Source organism: Aplosporella prunicola, assembly GCF_010093885.1.
Source record: "Aplosporella prunicola CBS 121167 unplaced genomic scaffold K452scaffold_3, whole genome shotgun sequence".
Lineage (NCBI taxonomy): Eukaryota > Fungi > Ascomycota > Dothideomycetes > Botryosphaeriales > Aplosporellaceae > Aplosporella > Aplosporella prunicola.
Genome location: NW_022983531.1, coordinates 147,882 through 169,198, shown reverse-complemented (window position 1 = coordinate 169,198; position 21,317 = coordinate 147,882). Strand labels below are relative to the sequence as shown.

The 21,317-nt window shown below is 56.5% G+C and overlaps 12 protein-coding genes across 12 annotated transcripts in view; 6 read left to right on the top strand and 6 right to left on the bottom strand.

The window, feature by feature from the left end:
* The first annotated feature begins 92 nt into the window (after positions 1 to 92).
* On the top strand, positions 93 to 657 carry K452DRAFT_283220 (uncharacterized protein). The gene is made up of 2 exons (XM_033539738.1): positions 93 to 194; positions 241 to 657. Exons 1-2 carry the CDS (start codon positions 153 to 155, stop codon positions 448 to 450), a joined length of 252 nt encoding a protein of 83 aa, XP_033401640.1. The 5' UTR covers positions 93 to 152; the 3' UTR covers positions 451 to 657.
* Positions 658 to 3,056: 2,399 nt separating this feature from the next.
* On the top strand, positions 3,057 to 3,404 carry K452DRAFT_192456 (uncharacterized protein; the record flags this gene model as incomplete). Its single annotated transcript, XM_033535866.1, has 1 exon — positions 3,057 to 3,404. A coding segment is annotated over one exon (348 nt), but the record flags the coding sequence as incomplete, so codon positions are not given.
* Positions 3,405 to 7,012: 3,608 nt separating this feature from the next.
* K452DRAFT_219422 (uncharacterized protein) lies at positions 7,013 to 8,065 on the bottom strand (the record flags this gene model as incomplete). The annotated part of the gene is made up of 2 exons (XM_033536412.1): positions 7,013 to 7,585; positions 7,649 to 8,065. Coding segments are annotated over 2 exons (990 nt in total), but the record flags the coding sequence as incomplete, so codon positions are not given.
* Positions 8,066 to 8,778: 713 nt separating this feature from the next.
* K452DRAFT_103259 (uncharacterized protein) lies at positions 8,779 to 10,817 on the top strand. The gene has a single exon (XM_033534933.1). It carries the CDS (start codon positions 8,933 to 8,935, stop codon positions 10,697 to 10,699), a length of 1,767 nt encoding a protein of 588 aa, XP_033401637.1. The 5' UTR covers positions 8,779 to 8,932; the 3' UTR covers positions 10,700 to 10,817.
* Positions 10,818 to 11,706: 889 nt separating this feature from the next.
* K452DRAFT_103487 (uncharacterized protein) lies at positions 11,707 to 12,538 on the bottom strand. Its single transcript, XM_033534936.1, has one exon. The coding sequence runs from the start codon at positions 12,230 to 12,232 to the stop codon at positions 11,804 to 11,806; it is 429 nt and encodes a 142-aa protein (XP_033401636.1). The 5' UTR covers positions 12,233 to 12,538; the 3' UTR covers positions 11,707 to 11,803.
* On the bottom strand, positions 12,331 to 12,796 carry K452DRAFT_103256 (uncharacterized protein). Its single transcript, XM_033534932.1, has one exon. The coding sequence runs from the start codon at positions 12,693 to 12,695 to the stop codon at positions 12,429 to 12,431; it is 267 nt and encodes an 88-aa protein (XP_033401635.1). The 5' UTR covers positions 12,696 to 12,796; the 3' UTR covers positions 12,331 to 12,428.
* Positions 12,797 to 13,746: 950 nt separating this feature from the next.
* K452DRAFT_283215 (uncharacterized protein) lies at positions 13,747 to 14,885 on the bottom strand. The gene is made up of 4 exons (XM_033539737.1): positions 14,809 to 14,885; positions 14,517 to 14,744; positions 14,241 to 14,373; positions 13,747 to 14,131 (listed from the first exon to the last, which is right to left on the bottom strand). The coding sequence occupies exons 1-4, from the start codon at positions 14,826 to 14,828 to the stop codon at positions 14,036 to 14,038; spliced, it is 477 nt and encodes a 158-aa protein (XP_033401634.1). The 5' UTR covers positions 14,829 to 14,885; the 3' UTR covers positions 13,747 to 14,035.
* A 90-nt stretch (positions 14,886 to 14,975) lies between these two features.
* Positions 14,976 to 16,917, top strand: K452DRAFT_355425 (uncharacterized protein). Its single transcript, XM_033545960.1, has 5 exons — positions 14,976 to 15,263; positions 15,322 to 15,580; positions 15,642 to 16,297; positions 16,348 to 16,813; positions 16,867 to 16,917. Exons 1-4 carry the CDS (start codon positions 15,162 to 15,164, stop codon positions 16,459 to 16,461), a joined length of 1,131 nt encoding a protein of 376 aa, XP_033401633.1. The 5' UTR covers positions 14,976 to 15,161; the 3' UTR covers positions 16,462 to 16,813; positions 16,867 to 16,917.
* Positions 16,525 to 17,113, bottom strand: K452DRAFT_103413 (uncharacterized protein). The gene is made up of 2 exons (XM_033534935.1): positions 17,017 to 17,113; positions 16,525 to 16,965 (listed from the first exon to the last, which is right to left on the bottom strand). The coding sequence occupies exons 1-2, from the start codon at positions 17,027 to 17,029 to the stop codon at positions 16,589 to 16,591; spliced, it is 390 nt and encodes a 129-aa protein (XP_033401632.1). The 5' UTR covers positions 17,030 to 17,113; the 3' UTR covers positions 16,525 to 16,588.
* A 208-nt stretch (positions 17,114 to 17,321) lies between these two features.
* K452DRAFT_304930 (uncharacterized protein) lies at positions 17,322 to 18,801 on the top strand (the record flags this gene model as incomplete). Its single annotated transcript, XM_033542850.1, has 3 exons — positions 17,322 to 17,942; positions 17,990 to 18,468; positions 18,561 to 18,801. 3 exons carry the CDS (start codon positions 17,322 to 17,324, stop codon positions 18,799 to 18,801), a joined length of 1,341 nt encoding a protein of 446 aa, XP_033401631.1.
* A 143-nt stretch (positions 18,802 to 18,944) lies between these two features.
* K452DRAFT_103226 (uncharacterized protein) lies at positions 18,945 to 19,518 on the top strand. The gene has a single exon (XM_033534928.1). It carries the CDS (start codon positions 19,087 to 19,089, stop codon positions 19,399 to 19,401), a length of 315 nt encoding a protein of 104 aa, XP_033401630.1. The 5' UTR covers positions 18,945 to 19,086; the 3' UTR covers positions 19,402 to 19,518.
* Positions 19,519 to 20,500: 982 nt separating this feature from the next.
* K452DRAFT_103228 (uncharacterized protein) overlaps positions 20,501 to 21,317 on the bottom strand; it is a 1,279-nt gene continuing 462 nt past the window's right edge. Inside the window, exon 1 of the mRNA XM_033534929.1 lies at positions 20,501 to 21,317. This exon is cut by the window's right edge and continues 462 nt beyond it. Within this exon, the coding sequence (XP_033401629.1) occupies positions 21,000 to 21,317 (318 nt within the window). The 3' untranslated portion in view covers positions 20,501 to 20,999.

The following is a 21,317-nucleotide window of genomic DNA, read 5'->3' as shown; positions in this document are numbered from 1 at the left end:
CTGGCCCGTAGGCATGCCGCCCGCCTTGACACCACTCCTCTCAAGCCCTCAAGCGGCCGTGCCTTCGCCTTTTACTCGTTTGGCCCTGCTGCATTGGCCCCGTGTATGGGCGCCTTTCTCGACGACCGACGTGCCACCACCTTTTCCGCGCCATGGAGCCCTCGAGGGATGTCCCTTGGGCCGAGCACGAAAAGGTATTTGCTGCCACAACTGCCTCTCCGCCCACCACTGACCCCTCAGCTCTGCCTTCTCACCGAGATCATTAAGGCCTCCCCCGTCTCCTCGGACGCCCTCTTCCACTTCGTCCGCGCCCATGGCATCCAGCCCCGATGGTTCGACATGGCCCTTCCCCAAGGTACGGACGTCTCGCTGAGGCACGCGCCGCCGACTAACGTGACCGAACAGGCCGCTCTCTCCGCCAATGCCAGGCTGCCTTCCAGGACATCTTGACCAGCAATTCGGCGGACCCTCGAAGTGCCGGTCCCGTGCAGTACCATCATCAACCACCGCCCATGTACGCTCCTCCTGTTGAAATCCCCAGAAAGCGCCCACTGGCTCCAGACGTCGTCAGCACCCCCACCGGTCGCCTGCTGCAGCCGCGCCCTCCCAACGCGTACCCCGCAGATGCCGTAAGCGGTCTGCCGTACATGCTGTCGCCCACAATGGGAGAGTCGACGAACAAAAAGCGCAGAGGCAGGCCGACAAAGGCTGAGGCGCAAGCCAGAGCAGCAGAGGCCGCCGCGCGCGGTGAGCCTTACCCGCCGCCGAGAACAGGGAAGCGCGCGTCGCTGCAAGCCAGTCCTGGTCCCCCGGCGCCGGGCCATATGCCTGTTTCGACCATGATGCGCGCGTCGGCAGGGTCCAACGTCGAACCCGCCAGCCCCGACCCTGATTCGACCAGAGAGAAGCGCGCGACGCCCGCCAACGAGCATGACGAAAGGCCCGGAGATGCCACCGCTTCGCCTACTGTCGCCGGAGCTCAGCAACCGCCTGCAGAGAGCAGCAGAGGCCCGGCATTCACTCAACCCCCGCCTGCCGTTGCGGTCAACTCGACAGTGAACAAGCCCGAGGAACGAGTCGTGCGCCCAGAGCCAGTAGATCAGTATAAGCGACAGACGCCGACGCCACATTCGTTTAAAGAAACCGTGGGTATATGACAGCCGGAGCGGCTCATGCAGTTCCCAGAAGTACAATGGAAACGAATTGATACGACACCAAAACGAACCGCAGCATAACGCAGTTACGACTGGAAACGAAAGAGAGAGTGCACCTAATGCCGAACGACCGATACGCCTGTCACGCCCGCCACGCGGAGGTTTTCCTGCTATTATTTTCTGCGAACGAATCCTCATGTTCCCTAGTATCCCTCCCTGCTCGTCCCACAACGACGACGGCTACGCTCTACGCCTGCCGCCGGCGCCTCTCCATCACCTAAACCCTTTCCTGCATTGAGTTTTCCTTGGCTAGGATTCCCCTTACGACATGACTCTCTTTGCCGTCCATCACGAGCACCATGCCGCCACGGCCGACAGCACCAGTAACCAGCGCGTTCTAATGTCTAAGTTATATTCTAGCACAGCCTTTTTACTCTCGATCTCCAGGATACACCACTCTTTTCACTTGCAACTTCCACGTCTGCCGCGGCTCGCGCTGCGGCCTTGCCACCTTTCTCTCGTCTGTACCGCGCGCATCGTTATCTCACGCCTATTTGCCGGTACTTTTTATTTTTTGGTGTAGGCACGCATGCCGACTGCTCGTCCCTTGGTTTCTTGTTACTTCTGTCTCTGTGTCTGTCGCTCTCTGCCAGTCTTTATTCAGCTAGCATCCGCGCACCGCGCATTTTGTAGACCTACATACACACCGCATGCATATCTACTACCATACATTTCTATCTCTCCTCTCATTTGCTCACCATCTCTGCACCTCATTCTACCCCCTCTTTCTCAATTCATTTCAGCAGATTACGGGCTACATGCTCAGTGACAGCGTTCGTCCTGGTCTATTGTGTCTGACCTGAAGTAGCCGGTCTTGCGCAACATTTCTGTGTCGACAAGGGTGCGCGCATACTTACATATCTAGGTAGATGGATGACTATATGCAACGTCAGCCTTGTCCATCTCTTGCCTGCGTGGAAAAATATGCGCATGATACGCCGTCTCCCGATGCTCGAAACCTGAAGGAGTGAGTATTTTCATGAGAATGGGACTGAAGGCTCTCGCCGCGCTATACAATGGTCGGAGGGGCAGACGTTGCCATGTTTGTATACCCCTCATGAGCAACACATCTTGACACGAGCGCGGTCTATATCTACCTGTAGAGTGATCCAGGGGGGGGGGGGGGGGGGGGGGGGGGGGGGGGGGGGGGGGCGTTTGAAAGGTACCACTACCTCTCGAGAACAATATCGCTAAATACGTGCGTAGCCTCTAGATATACTACGGAGTTACCGGTAGGGGGCGTTTTAAAGACACTGCAACTATATTTACATGTTCCTACTAGTTACGAACGTAAGCTATGGATCTACGTAGGAAGTAACCATAAGGAGCATTCTCATCTACACACAGGGGCATGTAGGCATGGTTGATTTCGTGTATGACCGGGAATATGAAGGTGACGGTACTTCGTCCTGCGGACCAAGGACCAACGTTCGCTACCAGAGGAGGTTGACGTGGATGACTCGACAATTCTATGGTTAAGCCACATAGGTACGGTTCAGCGACGTAGGTGCATTAGTCAAACCTTTAAGTGTAAAGGTGGCCAGTCAGATGTTGAATTCGGTTTTCTATATAAGTGAATGAGCAAACGCACTTCCCGGGCAACACCCACTTCAAACATCAACGAACAAATCCACTTCTCTGCCAACAATTCTACTTGAAACAAAAACCTTCCAACCACCAAACCAAACCAAAATGGCACACTTCGACCACGACGACACTGAGCTCATGTTCCCTTTCGAGCGCGTGCCACGAGCGGCAAAGAACTTCTCGCCTAACACAGCATACCCGACACTTGGAGACAACACTCCAGCCACTGCTCAGCGAAAGGCAGACGCCCCCACAGAAACCTTCCGACCCACGCAAGACGAGTACCCCGTCTACTACTTCTTCTACGGAACGCTCGCAGAGCCGCAATGGCTTAAACGCATCCTGAACCTGCCTGAAATGCCGATCCTCAAGCGCGCTACCATCCACGGCGGCACACTCAAGATGTGGGGCCCGTACAAGGCCTTGATAAACGGACCGGAAACTATCCAGGGCTGGGCGTATCTGGTGCAGAATAAGAAGCACGAGACCAGGCTTTGCGAATACGAGACCCCGAACTATGAGGTCGTGAGGTGTAAGATTAGGTTTGAGGAGGAAGGCGAGGTTCCGGGTTGTGTGTTTCGCTTTGTGGATCAGAGACAATTGCACTGAACGTTGTTGTCGATGGGGGCCTTTTGGTGTTTGTTTTAAACCATGATGACGAATAATGCTACATAGCGTTAATAGCAATGATTGAATGTTGCTAAAGAGACATGATCCAAGCACGTCTATGCTGTCAGTGACTCCTCTGCCTGAAGGATCAAAGTCAGTGAGCCCATTGTGATGACGTTGTCAATGTGCAGTATTTGTCACGAGGCTTGCGTCGTAGGTCTGTATTCTGCGCAAGCGTTAGTGAGGACTGTTATCCGAATTAAGTAATAAGCGCGTATGTAGGACAAGCAGTCACGGTTTCCCGCGAATAAGTGCGTTTTTTTTTTTTTTTTTTTAAAGCTGCCCGAGTACCCAGTGCATCTAACAACACATTGCAGGATGCTGTCCTTATGAGATTGAGTGGCAGTTTGGTTAGCATGAAGAATACAAGAGTCAGGTGGTTTAGTAGCCACTCTTAAATGTTCCTTGTTACTGGTTTCGAGGGGTAACGGCCGAAGATATCTTGAGTCCAATTCCAGCTTTGTCCAATGATGACGAACATCGAGAAACGATATTGATGGAGGGTACCAGAATAGCTTAAAGGTAGATAACATCACTGGTGGTGAACAAGATGTCAGTGAGATTGAGAACCTTTACGATAAAGTTTTCTCGGAGGCTGTTGTAAAGCTTTCTCTCCACCCGGAGGCGGTTGAACATTTCCTTGTCTTCTCAGGATGAGGAAGGAACACGCAAATGGCCGGTTTCGAGCCACAGCGTTGGTTGTTCTCGAATAACCCACTGGGGAAACTTGCGAAGCAAGTTTGTAAGGCCTTCGGGCTTGAATATTTGCTTGAGAATTTTTAGTGCTATATTTTTAGTATTTCCGCTTCCCATATATATGTACCTTAACTCTCTGGTTTACTTACGAAGGCCACTGGATCTCTTTTGTTTTCAATATCTGTAAAATGGAGGTGCTAGCGTCCTAGCTAAAGTAATGTATAGGTTTATTCAACCAGCATGTTTAGTGGGAATGTTTCTCAATTTGTTTACTTTACTTTCCTTCCCTTTCTTATTAGTAGCTGGATTCTTAGAGGTTCGAGGAGCTGTGTACGCACAAACTACTCCGATAAAAGACCCTTTGTATCAACGCAGTGTGTAACAACTGCTAAGGCGAAATCGTAAGAGCTGTTAGTAAGCATAACCGCGGTGTCGTTCCACTGGCTTGTAAACCGCGGGCTATAAAAAGCAACCTATGGACAGGATAATGACGACGTGTTTACTTTCAGTTGCTTCCTAATGGTAAGGTCTGAAAGACAACGATCACGAACAGCACCGTAAGGGCGCGCGACCATTCCCAGACATAATGCGCCTCTTGGCCATTCCACTTCTACTCTGTTATCACCGCGTAGGATTGATGAACCAAACCCTGAACCATCGGTGACGCTCACCACCAGCACCCGTCGCTGTTGTTATAGCTTGTCACGCCTAGCCAACCTCTTTAGACAATTCCGAACCGCCTCGGATACTAATTAATCGACATTAAAGTCAGCATAGTATGCCGTGGCCTATATCGTGCTGCCCCGACGCAGTCACAACCCTCTGAACTTGAGCCAGCTTTGATATCGAACCTAATCTGTAGGTAGTTTGTTTGTTTGAGGACGCGAAATATGAAGTCGGCCAAGCGGTGCTCTCCAGTAGCTGATGTAACATTTGGCCAGGGGCATTCCTTTGGCAGATTAAAGGGTTTGTGATAAGATCAGGTTTTATTTTACAATTCGTGGTACATGCGTCGAGGTGGTTAGTGGTGTGGTGAAGCCAGGCGGTCAGGACAAGACATGACTCGTCAATATCCATGACGTTGACCCCAGCAACCGGCACCCCGGACAACCCTCCGGACGAGGTGGCCTGAGCTCCCTGGATTGTTGATCTCGGGAATCTCCATTCTAATAAACCAATCACCCAACTACTATCAAATAGAGATGAGCATCTAATACCCCGCAAAATGCCACGATTATAACAAGCAATATAAACAGCTACCCAGCAGGAGTGGATGATGAGACCGAGAGAGACATCCTACAACCGCTGATACCCATCATGTAAACCTTCACATGGGAGACGTTGATGGATTTACACGATCAATTTAGGAGCTATCTCACGCCTCATCTCCGGAGCTAATGTAACCGGATGCCTCTCTTCTTCTGGCTACATGAAACCTCTATTATCAACGCCTTCATCATCTCAAGAACCCTCCTGCAATTTCAGACGCAACAATCTCACACGCCAGAGCGACCTTCAATCAGCTAGCACACACCCTCGCAATACCTTCGCAACTGCCAAATGGGACGAAGGACAATATCCGCAAGCACTGCAGCTGGCAACACAAGAAAGGATACCTGAAGGGGAACATCTTCGTGGACGATATCACTGTGGACGGCCCACTGCCACATTGTGATAAAACCGAACCCCTGGAGCCACCAGGTATCCGGCGCCATGTTGCTGAGCATCTTCAGAACGTTGATCTCATTCTCGCTGGTCTGGAGCGAGTTGGATTGGCTGCCGTGACCAAAAAGGGTTGACAAATATAATGGAACCAAAAATCGCCCCAAGCGCTCAAGCTACTACGACACCATGAAAACTGTAGGCACCGGATATTCACTACTACAATCAACTCCGCTGTCACGGATTACCGGCAGAACTACCTACTACTCGCGAGCGCACGAGCGCACGTTGAGCACTTTGTCCTCTCTACATGGACAATTACTTCAACAACAGAGAAGGGTAGCATCTACCTGGACAACATCCCGCCATTGCGGGTACAATTGCGGCACCGTCCTGTCGGATGAAAGATCATCCACAGGGAGGACTTTCTTGTCTTTGGTTTTGTACATTGTGTAGGCGGCTGCTCCAGCCCCGGCCCTACTGTAGGGTACACGGCGCTGGGATGAGGGCTGAAGACGCGGGTAAACGACAACGACATTACAAACGCCTACTACGCGGCTTCATTCATCCCTCGCACGCGATATTCACGGGCCTCGATTCTACAAACAGTTAGTTGAAACAGTGGGTGACAACCTCGCCACGGAGGAGTGGCTTCGCTGGAGGTGTTGAAGACGTAACGAATAAGAGCTTGACTCTGTTCTTTTGAAGGGGGGTGTGCATTAGGATTATTTCTATATCTTTTGTTCTAGCCGTTTTCGTTAATGTCCGTACTACGTAAGCCCGCCTGATGGCGAATGCGCGCGCACCGCCTTGAGAGGCACGCACGCGCGTTGCCCGTCCGTATCATATCGTCTGTCTCTGCCATCTGCTGGCCTTGGCCATGCGAGGTCGGGTTTAGCAATAGCAATTGCATGACCGTCTCGCTCAACCCAATCCCGGAATCTCGTTGAAAGCACGTTCGCATGCACAGTTCTGACCGTGCTGAGAACCTTGTGTGGGCATCGCTACTGGACAAGCGCACGGCAGAGGCCCACTATGTGAAACCTGTGGGAGCCAGATCGCTGTACGATGCTAGAGCTTGCCCGGGACACAATGCTGGCGTCCTTCAGCGACCCGGCATGCCTCATAGCCAACCGATTCAGATGTATCCCGCCGTGTCTGTTCCGAACGCTTCGCACTCCTGTCTATGCCGCAAAGCCCGCCAGCGCGCGCTCGCTCTCCGTCAGCGGCCACAGTAGGCACCAGAAGCCGAACGCGCCGCCCACCAGCAGCGAGTAGTACGCGACGGACCAGCCCCAATCGGCAGCGGGGAGCTTGGGAGAGCGAGAACGCGGAGCAGCGGCGGCGGAGCCGTCACTGTTGCTCGAACTGTCGACATCCGGAGGCCCAATGGGCACGCCGGGCTCGACGAAGAACGGGTCGGGGTCTGGGCGGACGCGGCCCCAGAAGCGGGGCAGGCCTTGCCAGTTGCAGAAGGCGTGGGCGACTATGGCGGCGTAGACGGAGCCGGTGCGCAGGAAGATGAAGGACGCGAAGAAGCCGAAGAGCGACGTGTAGGCGAACTGGAAGAGCGAGCGCAGCAGGGCGGGCAGTGCTGCCGTGTGCGGGTGCGTCAGCCGGAACTCGTAGTAGTGGTGCACGTGCGCAATGCCGAAGTAGAGGGGCGTGGTGAAGACGAGGGTCGTGGGCGAGACGCGGGCGAGCAGGTGCAGGGGAATGATGAGGGAGCGCCAGACGAGCTCTTCGGTTATGGGGGCCTGTGGAGAGTCGGTCAGCGGGGTGGTGAGATAGGGAGGAGGGGTAGCGTTGCAGTAGCATACGGCGATGTAGTTGCGCCATCCGATCCAGCTGCTGAGCGACTCGTTGAGGCGGCTGAGGCGGAGCCACTCGCGCCACTCGCCGTACACGACGCCGTACTCGAAGAGCGGGCCGGCGAACAGGACCGTCAGCAGCAGCAGGACCTTGGCGATGTCGTCGACGGGAACAGGCCACCAGCCCAAGTGCTCGAGGGCTTGCAGCGGGCCGAAGCCACCATACTGCACGAGCACGAAGAGGGTGGTCAAGGTGCTGAGGATGCACGCGGAAGTAACGGCGCGGATGCGGGCACGGATGACGGATGGCGCATCACGATGGAGGGTGGGCGAGGGCCGAGTCGTCTTTGAGAGATAGTACGGAGCGACGTAGATGACGGTGAAGAAAATGGACAGAGCCGCGGCGGTTCGTGGAGAGATGGGCGGGCCCGAAGCAGGCACGGCAGCTGAAACATCGGGGAGGGTTAGCGACGCAGGAGACGACGGGCGGCTGGGCTGGACGCACCGTTGCTCAGGCGAGTCCTGAGACGTTGGAGAAGGAAAGTAGGCGCCATGACGGACTGGGGGTGAGCGACCCGGCCGTCTTATTTAAGCGTGTTTCGCGATGGCTGGATGGCTGAGAGGGCTTTGTTCCGGCCGGTCGCTTTCTCTCTTGTACTCGTAGGTAATCCGTATCTCCCCCCAGACAATGAGGCTAGAGGGCTAGAGACAAGCCACTTTCTGGAAAAAAAGGCCGCCAGCGACGTCGGTGCAAACAATCAATCGATAATCTCGCACGCGGCCGGGGCTGGTCCCATGTCCTCAAGCCATCAACAAATCAAACCGTGATGGCCGCGCTCCCTCTCTTACATCCACTTTCTTCTCTGTCCTTTCGGTCCACTCCACCCTCGAAGCTGCGCTGGCACTGCAGTCCCGGGCCTCGACTCCGCGTGTGCATACCCGAGCGCCGCTGCAGCTGCAACTTTCCGCTTCGGTGACGCCGCATGCCTCCTGAATCCTCATAGCCAGACGCTTCCCGCTCGTGCCCGTCGCTGCAAGAAAAAACTCGTCCGCTCTTTTTTCACCACTACCGGCATGCCGTTGTAGTAGTAGTCGTCGTCTACTTTTCCTTGCCCGTGGCTTCGTATTGCTATCTTTCGACCAACATAGCCCACTGCTGCTCCCCAGCCCCCCGCCGCTCTTTTGCATCACCACCCCCACCCGCACGCTAATTTAATGTCTCCACGACTCGCTCCTGCACCCGATCCATCTCTTACATATACCTGCGCGACGCCCTACTACTAGAGGAGGGCCATGTCCTCCTCAGACAACCCCGGGGTCCAGCTGCCGTCGTCGTCCAGGCCCTCGCCGTCGCCGCGCTCGCCGCAGGGCCGACGACGGCCGTTGCAGGAGCGAACCACTCCGCAACCTACGATCCGCATTGTCGGGGACTCAGATCCCAAGACGGCCTACGACAAGTCGCCCTTCCCGTCTCAGCCCTCGCACATACTGTCGCCGTCGCGTTATGGCCAGGGTTCGCATACCAACGACCAGGGCCATGACGTTTCAGCCAGCGACTCTCCCGCCAATCGCCCGCGTGCCGTCTCGCAGCGCGTGGCTTCCATGGTGGCCAACTTCGAGGCCCTCACTCCGAAAGCCCTCGAGCCCCGCTCAAGCAACCGCAATTCGTCATCCACCAAGAACTCCAGGAATTCCGCTGCCAGCACACTCACTCTTGGCGCTCCATTCACACCCGCCTCCAGCCGCTTCTCCCAAGGCACCACCCCGCCCACTTCCCCGCTCTCGAACTTGAGGCAAAGCAAGCACGACAGCTTGGCCAGCACCAACATACTTAGCGCCTTTGAAGACGACGAGGACGACCAAGCCACCACTCCCACTGCTCCCACTGCGCCCGCCGGTCTCGGTTCGCCTGCTCCCATCGCTCCCGTCGCTCCCGCCGCAGCCACCATCCGCCCCGTTATTCCCTCAGGATCCTATCCGGATCCCACAAAGTTCTCGCAAGATCCTGAGCCCGAAAACGAGTTCGCACGGCCCGTGTACCCGTCTGCGTCTACAGCGCTGACCGAGTCGATACGCCGGCCTTCGGAAGCGTCGACTGCAGACTGCAACAGGACATACAGGACTTCGGATACTCCCACTCCTCCTTCGTCCGCAGCGGATGGCAGTTGGCTGTCGAGAGCCTGGGAGTCTCTCTCAATTGCGTCCGACGACACCGCGATCTACCGCAAGCCAGCGGGCCACCGTGACTTTTCCGGATCGACGGTCGAACGTCGTCCGCCTGAATCCGAGCCTCATACGTCATCATCTAGTTCGCCTGGCGCGCTCAGTGAGTTTAGTGTTCCTAACTCGCAAAAGACCACGGTCCACCACCCTCGTTCCCGATCCGATCATCTTGGCTCTACGAGGGTATCGAACGAGTCTCTGTACTCTCCCCCGAGCACTAGGGGAAGCAACACCCACTCGCGGTCCTCTTCCTCGCCCGCTCCTAACTGGAGCTTGCACCCCGCGCTGGAGGTGGACGAGAACGGTTCGCCTGATTCCTCCGTCGTCCCGCGCCCGTCCTTAAACAGCCCTTGGGGTGAATCGCGGCCTCTTCCGAAGAACAAGACCCGTATGCAGGGGCGAAGTGACAATTGGAGCTCGAACCTCTCGACGATTGACTCGGCATCGGAACCGCGGACCTCGCAGTCGCTGTCGAGCACTCTGACGCTAGGCCTCGGCGGTCATCGCAAGAGGCAGAGCCTCGGAAGCATTGACTATCTGACAAGCGGTGCCGAGCCTACCCCGTCGCCGGGAGATCACGCCAACCCCGCCGCTCCTCGCTTGATCATTCCTTCGGAAACGCAAACTCGGAGAGACAAAGAACAACATGGCGAGGGAGACGATACGCTTGGAGAGCTCAATGCTCTCCCGCTCCGCTCTCAACGTTCCGGGTTGCTCCGCACACTCTCTCTGGATTCCTCGCGTCCCAGTTCCTCTCATTCGGCCCGCAGCTCGTACACGACCCACTTCCTTGACACCGTCCCAGCATGGGCGAGGTATGCATCATCGATCCTGTAATCTGACCACCAACTGACAAAACGCAGGGAGTACTACCGTAATGGCCTGGGCGAACGCTCATCTTTCTTCGCCCCCTCTTCTTCTAGCGGGGCCTCGACTCCCCACCTTTCGCGTGCGAACACCGTAACTAGCGGCAGCGCCGACAGCCGCTCACCCACCGAGTACAACGTTCAGCAAAACGTTTGGCGTCCTCGCAATCGGCCTTCTCAGTACGGAGAAAGAGGATCGCCAGTTTATATGTCCCGGAAACACCGCCGCAACAACTCTTCGCAGCCTTCCATCCCCATCTCTGAAATCTCTTTCCAACCCGCCACCCGAACCTCTACCCAACGCTCCCCCGAAATGGGCCGCAGCGCAGAAGACCTGCAGGCCATGCCGCCGCCCGTCCCCGCCAAGAACACGCCCAACCCCAACACGCACGGCAACCACCGCATGAGCGTACGCGACGAGCACTCGAAGCCGCCGCAAACGCGGCAAAGCATGCGGTCGTCGCTGATTCCGCGCCTACGGCCCGCGAACCGGCGCAGCACGGCACGGCTCAGCGTGTGGACGGTGCCTTCGATCAGCGAGCCGCTGGGCACGCTCTTCTTCGGCGCGCACAACCGGCAGCTGCTGCTCTTCTGCGTGGGGTTCGCGGTGCCTTTGGCGTGGATGCTGGCGGCTGTTCTGCCGCTGCCGCCAAAGCCGGCGGCGCATGATTCGGATGTCGAGAAGGGCAAGGCGAGGCCGCCGAGCTCGGACGTAGAGGGCGTGCTTCGCGCGAAAGAGGAGGCGACGGAGCGTGCGCTGGCTGAGAAGCGCTGGCGCAAGGCGGATTGGTGGAGAAGAGTTAATCGATGGATGAGCATTGTCGGAGTCGTCGTTATTGCGATTGTGGTGGTTGTCGTGGCCGTTGTCGAGACGAAGTAGATGCGGATGATGATTTGGGAGCGAGGGACGGAATTTGCGGTTTACGTTTGGCTATATACCCAGGTTTCGGTCGGGAGGTCGGCCGGGCCTTTTGATGGCAGGACGGAGGGATTTAACGGAGCGTGGCGATTTATAGGGTTGCTTTTCTTTCCTGTTGCTATTTTCTTTAGCATTTCCTTGCATTTTCCTTACCATTTATCTTTCCTTTCTTCTTATTTCCTTTCCTCTTCTTTTCTTTTTACTGTCCCTATTTCTTCTCATGTTACATTTCTCTGCGCGCCTGTACATCTCTGCGCACCTTTTTTTCCTTTTCCTTTTTCTTTTGTTGGCGGATTGAGGCTCTGTTTCCGTTTGTTTGTTGTCGGGCTGTTGCTGTCGGTTTCGATATACCCTTTGCGCGGAGCGCGGGCGAACTAACGAACGAACGGACGGTCGGTCGGTCGGTCGAATAAGCGATGAGGGGGTGTATATGATTGAGTGTGTTGAGTGGGTGGTATATAGAGAGACTGTGTGGATGTGGAGTGGAAGCGTGGATATTTTTCTCTCTCCTGTGTCGTTTCTCTCTCCGTCTCTGTCTCTCTCTCCATGGGCGTGCGCACGTCGCCGCTCACCTCTTTCTCTCATCGTCTGGGCTTCTGCTCTCTCTTTCTCGGCTTCGGCCTTCTTCTTATTCTTCTTCTTCTTCCTCCTCTTTTTCCTTAGTCCCCCTCTTTCCCTTCTCCTTTGCCCCCGCCCTGCCTGCCACCCCTCCCCCCTCTCACGCTATCGCTCTCCAATCAGGAAAGCATGCAAGCGCACTACACCGAGGGGCGAGGCAGACTTAAAAGTCAGGACAGCTCAGGTCCAGGCGGGGCAGGGCGGGGCAAACCCAGAAGCCGGCCGGCGGCGCGCATAATGATAATACCCGCAACCGTAGTCTAGTCAACATTAGTAGTAGTAGTCGCGCAGCCGCCATAGCCACCCTAATCACCGAAGGAACCGCGGGGAAAGAAGGAAGGAAGGAAGGAAGGGAGAAAGAGAGGGAGGACAGACGCAAGTAAGCGCAAGAAAGAAGAAAAGAAGGAAAGAACGGACAGCAGAAACGCATGAACGCAAGCAGTATATATATAAGCGAGGGGCCCAGGGGAGGGGCAAGAGAGGGGGAGGGGCACAGCACGGAACGGAACCCTGGCCCTGTGGCGAAAAGGAGTCCGTCCCTACTTATGTACGACACTAGTCACGTCCATAGCCACCATTGTCTGTACTAAATAGATTGTAGCCAAGCAGGCGCGTGTATGGATTACAGTATATTATATTATAGGAGAGCAGGGGTATAGCATCAACACCATGGGTATTGCGATTGCTAGGTTTGATTGGAGTGCGTGATCGGAGGGTGGGCGTGGGCGTGTGGGCGTGTGGCTGCTCCGTGGCGCGCGCAGCGGCGCTGCGGCGTGCGTGGTGGGTGCGCGTTTGATGTCCCTACCTAACCACCTTAGCACCTTACCTAGGTAGGTATTGTACTTGGGGGCAGTGGAAGTGTATTGCATTGTGTAGATTTTGTAGTAAATGTGTATATAATCACTAGCTGTCTATCTGTCTGCCTGTGCAGTGTGTACGTTCTACCTACGTGCAGCTGCGCTCGAGCGCTTGACTTGTGATTGACTGCGTTCACGGTTCGGGTTCGGATGGTCTTGTCTTGTTGCCCCGTTGCTTTAGCCTTCACTTCGCCTGTCCTGTGCGTGCGTGCGTGCGCAGGTGCTTGGAGCGCGGGTACGGGGTGTGCGGTTGTGTGGCTTGTGGTGTTGGGTGGGTTTTGCTTGCTTGGGGGAAGAGGGGTTGAGGACGTGCGGTGGGCTGGCGAGGGGAGAAAGGGGGACTATGATAGGAACCGAGGGTGAGCGTGGGAGGGGGAGGGGGAGAGCTGTGCTGGGTTGGGTTGGATTGGATTGGGTTGGGTTAGGGGGTTTGGATATGGTGGTTGGTTTAGCGGGAGGGGCGAGAGATGGATGGATAGATTGATGGCAAGGGGGTTTAGATGATTGAATAGAGATGGTGTATTTGACTAGAGCGGTGTTCACTGAGGTATTTTCGTGTCTGCAGTGCTGGTGATCACGGACGGTGCTTGTGCTGTGAGCCTGTGATGCTCGGGCTGAGTGAAGGTTGGTATTCTGGCGAGATGACAAAAGGGCTTGCGGGGTTCGTATTGGCGCCGTTGGCCATGGAATTCTGAGTTGAGCTTTGCACTCCTGCCCTCTTGTCGATTTCTGGTTTCTGCTAATATATGACATGGCCACGTTTCTGGGCCTTGTAGCTGGTCGTTACGCCCCGCGGGCGAGCATAAGCTTCTCTGCGCACAACGCAACCCCTTGAATTTGGGATTTACAGCTTCGGAAAATACAGAGTTCAAATCGCGTGTGCCCCGAATCCTTGCATTCCATGGATAGTAATTTACATGAGGGTCGGGCTGTGGCCGTAGATCTGCTTCTTGCGGAGGTGCACGGGCACTTCGTTCTTGGGCGCGCCGGGTATAGTCTTCTCCAGCTTCTGCAATCGGAGTCATTAGTACGCTGGCGGTCCAAGCGGTGAGAAGAACAAAGGAGCAGGCCCCGAATGCCGGCGAAACGAGAGCGGATACAGGAAAGGGAAGACGAACCAAGTTGTCAAAGACACACTTGTTCAGCGTCCGCTCGGGCTTGCGGCACTGCCAGAGCTGCTGGTTGTTGTCCTCGAGGCACTGCCAGTGGAAGCGGAACTCGTTCAGGCAGTGCTTGTTGATGTCCTCCAGGCTGTCGCATTGTCAGCGCTGTTCTGCACGCGTGCTTCTCTCTACCCCCATCTCTGCTCATCCCCTCCTCCCCGCGGATACCGCACTCCCCATGGATCGGTAAAAAAGTCCCCGGGCTCTCCGGTGATGGCGGGGTCTGCTTACACGCTGGCAGCGCATCTAGTGACCTTCCTGCCCTCCTTCATGCAGTCGAACTCGCCGGTGCCGTTGGCCTCGGTCTTGCAGACCATGTAGTCGTCATTGTAGGGCTTGCAGCGGGCGCCGATGAAGAAGGAGGCGCTCAGCAGCGGAGCAGATGAGGCGCCGATCTCCTTGACCTTGGGGATGTCATCGGGCAGAGGAGTGGTGTCGACGAGCACCTGCTGGTTGAATCTGGGGCGCGGCGGGAGGTCAGCTGGAGCTCGCGCACGGCCAATTGACGGACGCGCCCACTCACCTGGCGGGCCTTGCTGCCATGGTGGATGTCTGGGTATTAGCTATACAGTAAGGTGCAATTGAGGTGAGGTTATTGGCGACCTCTGGTCTTGGCGCGAAGCCGCGGGAAGTTCCGTTGTCCGGAAGCTCGAGCTTTCCACGCTTTCACAACAACCGCAAGACGCTGCGCTCCCGGTCAACGCCCTCTCGCCGCCCTTGGACCATGCGCGCGTTTGCATAGACAAATCCACGCCGCGACTTTCTTTTCGCTTCTCAGGCTGTGCCACGTCAACTTTATCCTCTGCCACGCGTCTTGCGCACCCCATCGCGCCCGGCGCCCATTGCTAAACACTCTTCCGTTTCTCTGCAACCGCCATGTCTTTATTCGGAGGTAGCACGCAGACTCCCTTTGGGAGCAGCGCTTCTCAGAATAAGCCGAGCCTTTTTGGCAGCTCGACCAACCAGAACACCCAGCAGGTAGGGTCTCAGGCGTCGCACTGCAACTAAATCGCGACTAAACTGACACAATTCGCAGAGCGGCGGACTCTTTGGCAGCTCGACCAACCAGCAGAGCAACACTGGTACAGGTCTCTTTGGCGGCGGCAGCAGCTTCATGGGAGCCAGCCAACAGCCTCAGGGCACCGGCCTGTTTGCTTCCCAGCAGAAGGAGCAGCCTCCAGGCAACTTGTTCGGGAGCGCCAGGCAGACCGTCTTCGGGAGCTCCCTTCCTCCGCCCACTGCGCCAGTCTCGCTGAATGCGTCAAGCTCGGTGTGGCAGCCGCCTCCTCCAGCTCGTGAGTTCTTTGTCCCGTTTGTCATTGACTCCCTGACCTAACAAAGGGCGTCGCATCGTAGACCAGAAGACTGTCCCCGATCAGATGGCAGATCTTCTTGCCAAGTGGTCGCCCGATTCGGGCACTACGGTTTTCCAGAACTACTTCTACAACCAAGTCGATCCGCGCACCGTCCCGTACTACGTCGCGCCCGCCGACGAGGACCCGAAGGCCTGGGAAGAAGCGCTTTCGAAGAAGCCCAATGAGGGCGCGATACCGGTACTGGGCAGAGGCTTCCGCTCTGTGGCGGGTCGGTTAGAGACGCAGGCCAAGGCCGTCGAGGCCCTGCAATTGCGTCTGCACGAGATGAACGACAGCCTGACGCAGATGCTCCAGCAGCATGACCTTATTATCTCGGTCAGGGCAACCGATGCGAAGAGGAGACACATTGCGCTGACGCAGCGCTGCTTGGCGCTGGCCACGAAGTCGCAAATCCTGCGAAACAGAGGATACGCTATGGATGCGAGGGAGGAGCAGCTGAGGAAGACGCTGCTGCAGCTGGAGAAGAAGGCTTTTGACCCCATGCTCAACGGGCGTCAAGAAGAGATTTGGGCGCGGATGAGCGGTGTCAGGCAGCGGGCAAAACTCTTGCAGGCAGAGCTGCAAAAGATGGGCAACGGCACAGGCAGTGCTGATAATGAGGAATTGGACGAGGAGAATCTGAAGTCGATCAAGAAGGTACGGTGGTCCCGCGCAATTCTAGTAAAGATGAAAACTAACAACAATAGGTTCTGGGCGACTTTGACTCGCAGCTCACCCATCTGAAGAAGGAGCTTGATGAGATCACGAAGGAGTTTACAGAGTGGAAGGATGGTCCGGAACCCGGCGCGCATGGAAGATGAACTGGCGAACTGGCGAACTGGCATGCCTGAATTGGATAGGTAGGACGGCTTGGCTAATACCAGATACCATGCTGCACGATTATCAATACAAAAGCTTCAATGTCCTGGAGTCGTTGTGCGCGCGAAGCTATCTGAAGGTGCTCCGGCGGGCTAGACTTGATAAAATACATCCGGCGTACAGCGTGTGCAGCCTCGAAAGTACACCAATACCGCTCTTTCGTAAACTCTGCGGTTCTAATATGACGTCCGAATTACCATCGTTTACGTCCTCTTCGTGCTGGATATGTAGAGTACAGTAGGAACCATCGATCGTCTTAAAACATGCGCTGGGCGTACTCGACAGCGAAGGGAGCTGTGAATGAATTAGGCTCGCTGCACGCGCAGGTGCGATGATGAGACGCTTACAGATGTGGAGGAGAACGCAAATGACGGCGGCGGCGGTAAGGCCTTGGCTGGCGGCCTTCTCCTGCGCGGCGAGCTCGGCCTTGCTGGGCGGTGGGGGCGCTGTTTGCTCGCGTTAATACAGGTCGAGAGAGGGAGACAAGAGCGACTCACGTCCTCCGAACATTGTGGGTGCGTTGTTTGGGTAGTGGGTGTGAAGTGGAAGTCGGAGCTATGGCTTGCTTTCTGGACGTCAACTTTTCGATCAGTCGCCGAAGTTCTTGGCGCGCTACCGACGGGGCATTATGACCACCTCCATCGTCTTTGACGCTCCAGCACCCTAACCTCACCACCTCCACCCCATTCAAATTCGTGCGCGACACTTGCGATCGCGTCTTCGATCGCCCATCATCATAGATACCCGCGCGGTCTCGTAAAGCCACTCGATCCATCAGCGCACCCCGAATAGCTTCACCACAATGGAGGACGTTCAAGTTAGCGACACGCCTCCCGACCCGAGCCTCCTCCCCGAGGCTGGCAACGACCCGGCCGACCCGCTGCGCCCTGAGATTGAAGAGGAGAACCAGGTGCCAAATCCGCCCTTGGCGGCGCCCAACCAGGACATGGAGTTGACGGACGGCGCCGAGAACGGCATCGGCGAGGACGAAGAAAACAAAGGCCAGGATGGCGGCGACGAGTCAGAGCTGTCCGACGTGGATGAGGCGCAGTTTGAGGAGTTCGACCCGGACGCAGTGCACATTCCTGTCGCGGTGGACGAGAGCAACGTCGGCCTGATCGGCGTGCACAAGCGCAAGCGCGCGGATGGCGAGGGTGAGGGTGGCAGAAAGAAGAAGAAGGAGGGCCGCAGAGAGAAGCCTAGGAAGGGTAGGAAGAGGAGAGAGGATGAGGTGTCTGGTGGTGATGCAGAGGCCGGCGGCGACGAGCGGAGGAGCAGCAGGAGAAAGAAGCCGGAGAAGGTGGTGGTGGAGGAGGATGAGAGCAATTTGACGCCAATGGAGCGTCGCAAGCGTGCTCTCGACAGAGCCATGGACGAGGCGCTGAAGGCCGGAAAGCGCACCAGGAGAAAGAAGGATGGCATTGTAAGCGGCTTCATCCATTGTCAATCTGCAACCGCTAACACTTTTAGGACCTCGATGCCATGGCCGATGCCGAAATCGAAGAGATGCGGCGCAGGATGACCGAAGCCGCGCAGGCCGACAACGAAGGCCGTGAGCGCGGCATGCCGGCCTCCAACAAGCTCAAGATCTTGCCGGAAGTAGTTGCGCTGCTGAACCGCAACAGCATCCAGAACTCGCTTGTGGATCCCGACATCAACCTCCTGCAGGCAGTGCGCTTCTTCCTGGAGCCGCTCAATGACGGCTCGCTGCCGGCGTACAACATCCAGCGCGAGCTGTTCACCGCGCTGACCAAGCTGCCCATCACTAAAGACTCGCTGATTGCATCGGGAATCGGCAAGGTCGTCAACTTCTACACCAAGAGCAACCGCCCCGAGCCCGGCATCAAGCGCACAGCCGAGAAGCTCATGGGCGACTGGACGCGCCCCATCCTCAAGCGCACCGACGACTACCGCAAGATGGAGCGCCCCGAAGCGCACTACGACCCGAGGTACGTACAATCCACATTCTCTCCCATATTACGCACCCCTTACATCACCCTTGTTACTACTCTACTAAACATCTCGCTAACAACCGCAACAGCCGCATCCCCGCCCGCGCCGTCGCGCAGCCCTCGGCCGCATCCACCCAGGCCGCCGCCCGCGCCAAGGCTCTCGCGCCCCCGGACCGCGGCCGCGCCCGCCACGAGGGCGAGCTCCGCTCGTACACTATCGCGCCGAAGAGCAACATTGTCGTGCCGGACGTGCAGCAGACGCGCGGCGCGGGGTCGAGCGAGACGGCGAAGAGGCTCAAGCTGGGGCGTGCGGGTGGTGGGCGTCGTTAGTGGGTAGAAGTGGGGGTTTCTTGCTTCAATGGGAAGTATGGATGGGGTTATGGTGGGTGGGGTTGGGTGGTGGTGGTGATTGGAAGGAGGGATTGGGAGGCGGGTGCGCACTGCTGCTGCTATTGCTGCTATTGCTGCTGGGCATGCACGTGGGGAAGGGTATAAAGTGCGTTCAAACCGCTTGCGGAGGTCGACGAGTGGGTAAAAGCGCTAGAGCGCGTCTAGGTTGTTGCAGACAGACAGGCAGGCAGACAGGCGTTGAAGGCGTGAGGTCATGATATCGGGATGCGGCATTCGCAGACACAAACAAACTACCTATCTCTCAATCAAGCAGTCTGTCGACGACGGATGGATGACGGATGGGACTTTTCTTCCTCTTTTTCTTTTTTCTCTGTACGATTACCATATCAAACAGCAGCATTGCCGGTTGGGTTGGTTCCATTGAATGGACTGGGCTTATCCTCTTTTTCTTTTTTTTCGTATTTTCTTTTTTCTTCATATCTTTCTTTCTTCTTTCTTCTTCCTTCGTTTCTTTCCTTTCTCCTTTCCTGCTTGCTTGTTTGTTTGCATCAGGACAAAAAAGAACGAACGCGATATTAAAATGGGTTGCACGCACTTATGCGTTCTTTTGCTGTCTTGGCTTTTTATGGTTCTTTTTCTTTCTTCTCGCGCGCTTTTGATAAGAGCGGGTGAGGCTGCTTCGGCTGGCTTGTGGGTGTCTGCAGGCACTGTGTGAGTGGGTCTGTTTTTGGACTGTTTCTGCTTGAGACAGAGCCATTGACCCCATTGCTGTCTCGGTCTCGATTGGTCTTGAATCAAGCACCTACCTAGGTATGGAGGTAAGACCTCCGTCTCAAGCAAACAATCGACCTACTCCGTACCGTACCTACCGCTTACCCCACTCTCCAGCAGACACCACCCGCATCCCCGTCTTCATCCCAAACCCCGAAACAATCCGCCGCAACCCTTTCAACCCTTTCTTCCCCCCAACTCCAACACCAGCACACACACAACCCCTCCCTGCCCCAGCCTACCTACCCAGCCGGTCAAAACCGCATCCCCCCAGGACAGCCCAGCACCCCCGCCACTATCGCGCCGATCCCGGCTCTAAACGAGGTCCGAGGCCCAATCACGCCCGCCTGCACCGCCGCAGCGTCTTCGCCCTAACCAACTGTGCTGAGCGCGCCGAGCTGAGCTGAAACCCCGCTGCTAAGAATAGTGTGTGGATTGATGGTGCTGGGGTTGGGGCCAGTGAAGGCGCGAGTGCTGCTGGTAGTTAGGTATTGTCGGCTTGGGTGTACGGATTGCCTCTGCCGGCGAAGAAGAAGAGGAAGAAGCAGAAGCAGCAGAAGAAGACGGAGGAGGGGACGCCGTACCATCAACCCCATCCCATCCTCACATACCTTAGATACCACCACCATCCCGTCCCATCCCGTCCCGTCCCCCACCCTTGCACCGATTCATCAAGCACGCACGCACGCAGGGACCACTTCTAATCTCCCACCCCATCTCCCATCCCATCTGCCATCTCCCAGCCTCGCAAGTCAAACCTAACCAAACCAGGCCAACCCGCCCCCTGCCCACACCCCGTTTCAAGTCCCCAATTCCTGCTCCCCGCCGTCTGCCGCCGTCTGCCGTCGCGGAACACGAACGCCCATGCCCGCGGCATGAACATGGACATGGACATGTGGCAGCGTTCGCGGCGCCGCGGTGGCTGCTAGGTCTCGCTAGTTAGTTGCTTTATGACGGCGAGCAATTGGCACGGCGTGCGGGTGCCAATGACTTGCTTCCAGCGCAGCCGTGTCTCGAGATGCGCGTACATACGTAGGCTACCTACCTAGGTGGCGGCCGGAGCGCCAATTGCTTGCCTGGGTAGGCATGTAGCTAGGTGCTAGGCTGCTGGAGCACGGGGGTGAGTGAGTAAGTGAGTGAGTGCTCGTTGTTCGCTGACTTGTTGCTTGCTTGCTCACTCGCGGACTAGTTAGCTAGGCACATAGGCACGTAGGCATGTATGTGTGTAGGCATGAATGTGACGATAGGCAGAGCGAATTGGGGCAGGACACACTGAGAGGCAGACATGCGCGCCAAGACTTCCGGTGAGAGCGGGTGCGTGGCGAGGCGAGGCGAGGCGGTTCAATGGCTGTTGATTTGACAGACGGTGCCGATTGCAAGGCGTGCCAGGACCTGGCTTCCTTGGACTATCTATTGTATGACGATGACAATGGCAATGGATGGGGCGTTTGGTGAGGCATTGAGCGTGCAGGGGAGCCAGTGAGGCGGGTTGCTTGTGCTGAGGCTTGGGTGGTGATGGGGGGATGGATGGGGGGATGGGTGAGGGGATGCTTGCCGTGCTCGCTGCTCACTGCTCGCTGCGCTCGCTGCGCTCGCTTTGCTTTGCTCGTACGTGGTAGACTCATGGAATTGCTGACAATTAGAAAAACCAACGTCACCATTAATAACAAAAAGCAATAACGGTGGAGCAGCGCGGCGACGGGCACGACTCCCCACGAGCAAAA